This window comes from Clinocottus analis, unplaced genomic scaffold, assembly GCF_023055335.1.
Source record: "Clinocottus analis isolate CAN_PGR_092001 unplaced genomic scaffold, fCliAna1.0.p SCAF_13, whole genome shotgun sequence".
Lineage (NCBI taxonomy): Eukaryota > Metazoa > Chordata > Actinopteri > Perciformes > Cottidae > Clinocottus > Clinocottus analis.
The window spans coordinates 9,011,216-9,018,092 of NW_027175854.1; the positions used below are offsets into that span (position 1 = coordinate 9,011,216).

General features: G+C 43.2%; 1 protein-coding gene across 1 annotated transcript; it reads right to left on the minus strand.

The window, feature by feature from the left end:
• Positions 1-2,339: 2,339 nt before the first annotated feature.
• On the minus strand, positions 2,340-5,795 carry gfi1b (growth factor independent 1B transcription repressor). Its single transcript, XM_068574585.1, has 7 exons — positions 5,777-5,795; positions 5,050-5,150; positions 4,632-4,799; positions 4,262-4,509; positions 4,011-4,148; positions 3,271-3,436; positions 2,340-2,859 (listed from the first exon to the last, which is right to left on the minus strand). Exons 2-7 carry the CDS (start codon positions 5,141-5,143, stop codon positions 2,681-2,683), a joined length of 993 nt encoding a protein of 330 aa, XP_068430686.1. The 5' UTR covers positions 5,144-5,150; positions 5,777-5,795; the 3' UTR covers positions 2,340-2,680.
• Between the last annotated feature and the right edge of the window lie 1,082 nt (positions 5,796-6,877).

A 6,877-nucleotide genomic window follows, 5' to 3' on the forward strand; every position in this document is an offset into this window, starting at 1 on the left:
ATCCCCCCCAAAACACACACACACACACACACACACACACACACACACACACATCACTGCCCCTCCCCTTTCAGGACCCATGTCCTGTTTGTTAAGTCCCACCCTTGCGTGTCTTTTCTTCCGTTGGTTACCTGTGCAGGATTGTGATTTGATCCGTCTCGTCTTACCAGGATGCAGCGGCGGCTGCAGCAGGTCTTAACTGTCGTGGATCACGGCAGACCCTGTTGCCGTGGTAAAATCAACACATTTTGCATAAAGACCTCAGATTTGTTTGCCGGACCATAAGCCCTCTCGTCTCCTCTGTTCCCGATGCAGACACTGATTTCTGCAGCAGAGTCTCCCAGTGGCACAGCAGGGGGGAATAATATCACATCTTGTTATTTTTATATCAATAAATTGTTTGTGTCAAGCAGGTCAACTCAGAGTGCTTGACAGCAAGACATAGTAAATATTAAGCAAAATGTTTAATAAAATACTTTATTTGAAAATAACCTTTCAGCCAACCATACAATGCACGCACACACACACACACACACACACACACACACACACACACACACACACACACACACACGGTTGGGTTTTCATGACTTCTAGGACGTTGACTTCCATTAATTTTCTGGAGTTACACTCCATAAACTCTCCCAGCCTCATCCTATACTTATCTTAACCTTAACCTTAACCTTAGCTTTAACCTTTACCTCACCCTTCAACTTACCTTACCCTAAACTTAACCCTAACTGTAAAGATCTACAACAGGGAGACATGCATTTCGTCCCAATAATGAAGGTGAGTCACAATGTGACACACACAACTCCACACACACACACACACACACACCGGAAAAAAAAGGCATGTTCGACAACCTGATAAATACACACACACACACACACACACACACACACACACACACACACACACACACACACACACACCTCCACACACACACACACACACACACACACACACACACACACACACACACACACACACACACACACACACGCAAGTACGCACTGTCAAATGTTACACTTGGGGACATTACATTGAATTACCTTAATTTCGTAAAGACTGACCATAATTACTACTTACCTAACAACTTTTGTCCACTTGAAAGAGAACCGCACACACACGTCTTCATTTCACCAATTTCTATGTATTTCAGCCAAAAGGTGCCGAATCAAAAGCCTAGTGTTTTAACATGTGTCTTGCTCATGTCTATTTGGCATGTATATTTGACACAGCTTTTGTCCCGACATTAACTGGTCTTTAGTCTGAAATGTGTCCTCTGAAAGTATCCTTAGTCAAGAACACACACTACCAACAGCCCGAGAGAAAAAAACACTGTTTCAAGACGTCTCTTCAAAGAAGACACAGTTAAAGGAGCAGATTGGAAATGTGTTTCTGAGCCACACCGTTTAGAGCCCTGTAGACCCGCAGTGACACTTCAATTCAATTCTGTACTCTACCGGCAGGTGTAACGTGTTTTCTAGTCCCGGTTAGCCCTCTATATATGTATCGAAGTAATTTTTAGAGCCTTGCAGCTTAATGAAATAGGGGGCCAATCAATCGGAAAGAGATCTACACATTTGCGCCAACTCTGACAACGTTCATCCGGTTGCTGTCAGATTTTAAAAAGGTGCCTCTGATGATGTGATTTGCCTCGAGCAGCTTAATGTCCTAACAGGTTCGGTGTTTGAGGAAGGTGGTGAGTCTTCGTTGTTTGTTGAAGTTAATCCAGACGGCTGGCTGGGTGTGGTAACGGCTCAATCCCTTTTCCCCAGCCTCGCATTAGTCCTCGCATCCCATTGGACTCGATGCACTGTGAGGGCCAAGCGCTTACCCTCCGTGTGCGCAAGGGTGTGTGGTCAAAGTTCTGACAGCTTGTTTCATTGTGTTTTTGTTTTCCCACTGAGATTATAGAGCCGGTTTTGTCTGCGTCGAGGAAGTTGCAGAGCCTCAAAGCGAACAGAACGGATGCTAACTGTCCTGCTAACTGTCCTGCTAACTGTCCCGCTAACTGTCCGGCCTGAGATTTGCATGGCGTTCCAGGCGAGCCATTTGAATGGGGCGCTACTCCATTACAACTCTATCTCTGGTCCCGCGAGAGATTTTCGCCCGAGGCCGCTCTCTACATCCTGCTACTGATGTGAGAGTGACGGAGAAGAACACACACACACATAAAAGAGACGAACGTTGAAGTTAAAATGTGTTTGCAGTGCTCATCTTAGACAAACAGGCAAGCGTATAGTCCGGAAGGTGCAAAGGATTTTATGACGCATTTCACTCTGCATGTCTTTATTCTAGAAGAACAACCAAAGATTTCCCTGCTTCTCACTTTTCATTTCACGCTTTTAGCAACTCACACGTGGACTCCAGCCAGCGTAACATACTGCATCAAGCGTATACTTTAAATAATTTATAGGAAACACAAAACTATTGTCCCTGTTGCCTTTTAGCCCTCAAAAGCTAAAAGCATATTTAAAACAATGACGCCGGCACATTCATTCACATGTAAACACTTCTCTGAAATATATTATCTCACACATTTATACATTGTCATCAATTACACAATTTCTTCATCGTACAGGGGACTTTTTTTTTCTTTAAAAAAAAAAATCGCCTTCAATACAGGCATATTGTTTATATAGAAATGGATCGTTCACATGCTGGTTCCTCTTCACTTCATGCCGTGCTGGCTCTCGTGGTGCCGGCGGAGGTCCACCTTGCGCTGGAAGCCCTTGGAGCAAATGTCACATCCAAAAGGTTTGAATCCCGTGTGCTTCCTGCTGTGGGTGATCAGGTTGGAGCTCTGACTGAACGCTTTGCCACACACTTGGCATTTGTGCGGCTTTTCACCTACAAATATAAAACATACACACACACACACACGCATCCAAATAAACCAGTGAGAAATCCTTTCCAAATAATTTGTGTAAAGAAGTTCAGGTTTGTTAAGCGTGCCATAAGAGGTATGCTTTTTCCCCACCGAAAAAGATAAGCAAGCACAACTACGGGTGAAAAAAAAAGCCATTGTTCAGATTCACATAGACTTCCTTTGACAGAGCTCTGCATGAAGCAGGAAAACCAGATATGCAAATCCACAGGACATTTGGTTAAGTTTTATTTTTCTGATTTATCAGTAGTTATATTACGCCTGGAAACAGTTCCTGCATGCTGCACCTGGAAAGCAGAAGATTAGAGCAAGAGGAGCCACGGACAGTTTCATATCTTGCCACCTGCTGTAACAGACCGTCTACATAGACTCACCTGTGTGAATGTAGGTGTGTTTCTTCATGTCAGACTTCTGGTGGAACCGCTTGCCGCAGTACTGGCAGGGGTAAGGCCTCGTGTCCGAGTGGATGAGCAGGTGCGTGGAGAGAGTGGACGAGCGCTTGAAGGACTTGCCGCACATCTTGCACTCAAAGCTTTTTTCCTGATTGAAAGACAAGAGCGCACACGTACAGAAAAGGTTGAAGCGTCAGGTTCATTGTGGCCTCGAAAACAGAAATTGACCTGGTGACAAACAGGGAAATGTAAAGTAAAATGTATAGATTCATAGAACTAAACCAAAGGGCAGCAACTCTGTGAGCCTGTACGTGGTATTACAAAATAAACAGTGCTTTTAGAAGCGTTGCTCTAAAGACTCTACTTTCCACTTTTTTGCAACTTCTATTATAAAAGGGGCAATGCACTTGTTTCACACATCAAGTTGGGTTCACGCATCTTCCTTGAGTGTGTCACGCATCTTCCTTGACTGTGTCGAACGAATGTCCCGTAACGACCTCAACTGATGCACAATAACCCCCGGTGATGTCACAGTGATGTCACCGGGGTCTCCTCAACCTTCGCATGGAGAGGAGCAGCGCTAATGGAAGAGCCCAAAGGCGTCGGGATTCAAATATGTGGCCGCTGACTGGGCATTATGGGAAGTGCGGCGCTACTTTTACATACTGGAGTAGCCCCTTAAACCGAAGCCTGCAGTACGCCATACTGTTCCAGCAACATACCTGCGAGTGGACGTTCATGTGCTGCTCCAGACTGACGGCATGGCCGAAGGTTTTCCTACAGATGCTGCAGCCAAAAGGCCTGGTCCCGCTGTGCGACCTCCTGACGTGAACCTCCAGGCCGTGGGGCGTCGAGAACACCTAAACGAGTGGCAGTCGCTTAATGGAAGTTCAACTGAATCTCTAGCTGTTTTCGCTTCGAGACAGACGAGAAGCTTCACAACTACGGCTGAAAAACAATGTTGTGTGCGCACCTTTTCGCAGGCGATACAGTGGTAGGTGTTTGAGGTGGGGGAGAAGTGTGTGCTGCAGTCCAGAGGCTGCTGAGGCTGCTGAGGCTGCTGAGGCTGTGGGCTGCGCCTGATGTGGGAGCCGTACAGGTTGCTGGTGTGCTGCAGCACCGTGGGGCTGAAACTCATCTGGCGGAGCTTGTAGGAGGACGGCACCGGCTCCCAGCCGTACGACGGCTTGAAGTAAGGGGCAAATCCGGCCATGTGGGGGTCTTGGGGGGTGAACACACACACACACACACACACACAAGAATAGAAGAATAAATCAGCCATCAGATGGAAAGCTCATGTATGGCAGGTAAAAAGGTGAGAGATGAATGAACGAGCAGCTCACCATTTAGGTAGTATGGCTGTGTGGGGGCCACGGGGGGTCTGGCTGGCTGTGGGTGAGCAGGTAAGGGTGGTTCAGGCTCTGGCTCCTCCTTTTCAAGGGAGCAGCGGTCAGCAGGGCAAGACTGAGGCCTGTCTTCGGAGTCCGTGCTCTGTTCCTTTAGTGTTTCTTCTGCAAATCCGCAGCAAATAGAAGTGGGATTGAATTCCAAGCAAAACACACAGCAAGTCCACGCTCTAAAACAACTGTAATTCCTCTTGGAGGACATTTTTGTTTAAGTATAACATCTGTTTAGTATTAATCTTAAAATGTAAGACTGGAGACAGTGAGCATGATTTCATTATTATAGTATATATGCAGCAGCTTAAAAAAAAACAAACCCAAGGGACTAATAGCAGTTCTTTATTTATTTGAGTCTCACCTTTACACGTTGGGTCCTCAGGCTCTTCTTCATGTGATCGGTGAACGTTGTAGGACAAGCACCTCTTGTTTTTCACCAGGAATGACCTAGGCATGTTGATCCTACACACACACCCCAAAAATACAATCAAAAGTAAAATAAAAATCCTTATGACACAATAAAGTATTTTGCATGAGTAGCAATACAATATTTATCATGTCATATTCATATTTAAATGTTTTATCTAAGATTTTACTATATATATACATACATATATATATATATATATATATATATATATATATATATATATATATATATATAGAGAGAGAGAGAGAGAGAGAGAGAGAGAGAGAGAGAGAGAGAGAGAGAGAGAGAGAGAGAGAGACACACACACACACACATATATATATATATATATATATATATATATATATATATATATATATATATATATATATATATATATATATATATATATATAATGTCATTTTAGAGAGGTTACTTTTATATTGTGTATATCTTTTATTGCAGGTGTGTTAATCTATTATTATTTCATATGTCATTAAAGCCTCGCGAATTGATGAATGCAGATTATTATTCATGTCTACTTTCGATAGAGGCTCAACAGACATGAAGTTTAAATAGTTCAGATGTTAACATAACTCTTATAGTTTGCGGGTTAAGAAACAAGCCGTTAAAAAGTTTCCCGGAGCGGAGTCGAGAAGTGAACTCAGTCGCAACTCACCGTTAACCGAGCGGGTTCCAGTCGAGATGAAAAAAGTGCAGTTATTGCAACAATAAAATTGTCCTCGTTTCTTTTGGGTCGTGAAGCGGAGGAACAAAACGCGTCGCCAAAATCCTTTCCGAAAAGTTCGAAAAGCAAAGCAGCTTAAAAAAAACAACCCAAAAAAACATCACACTTGTTGCTCTCTCTTTTTCTCCCCGCCCTGATTTTCAATCAGATAATTCCGCAGGAGAATCTGACTGTGGTTTTAACCAATGAGGGCCGACCTGCAGGTGGACATTTGCGTAAACGGGCCTTTGCTGTCGCTGGAACAGTTAGTCCAAACAAAGTGACAGTGTGTAAAACGGACGGAGCTGAAGGATAACATTGAGCCTCATAAATATTCTTTTCGAGCCTTTTTAAAAAAAATGGAAGACAGTTTCCTTTTTTTCCTTTTTTTTTGTGCCTAATTCCGCTGTTACCAAACATACACCAATTTAAGTTACTTCCTCTTTAATAATACATATATATTTTAAAAGCACAAAAACATAAGGAAGTACTTTTAACGAAAAAAATCCGACCAGAATGATTTCCACCTCACAATGTTTGATTTACAGGATTTATTCGGAGTAACGCTGTGTATTGTGTGCATGATTTGAAGGAACAAAACATCATGAGACTGTAGCTCCTCCAAAGATACACACACCAAACCAGTCCGGAGATCGACACTGTTGACTCTGTCTTTATTTATTAAAGCATGTCAATATTCAGACAAGAGATTTCTGCACACGTGAGGATGCTGTGTTACGCGTATGCGCAGTGGCAAGAAAGATTGCCAAGACACAATTAGCGAGCTTAAAAAAAAACGTTTTTATTCATTTTTTAATTACTTTTGTTCCCATTTTATTTATTTTCTCAAATCGTGTTAAAATAACATCGAGCTGAAGGGTCGAACACATTTTTGAAGAGGACAGGATAAATGTGAGGAAGGGAGGGCGAAGTGCGACATCTCGTGGAGAGTGTGTGCATCTCAACGTCTTGTGGCTTGAGTTGGAGTTGAACACTTTGTATATCTTCTGGACGTTGATCAAATATGCAGGTATAATATTTATCTGTATTTAT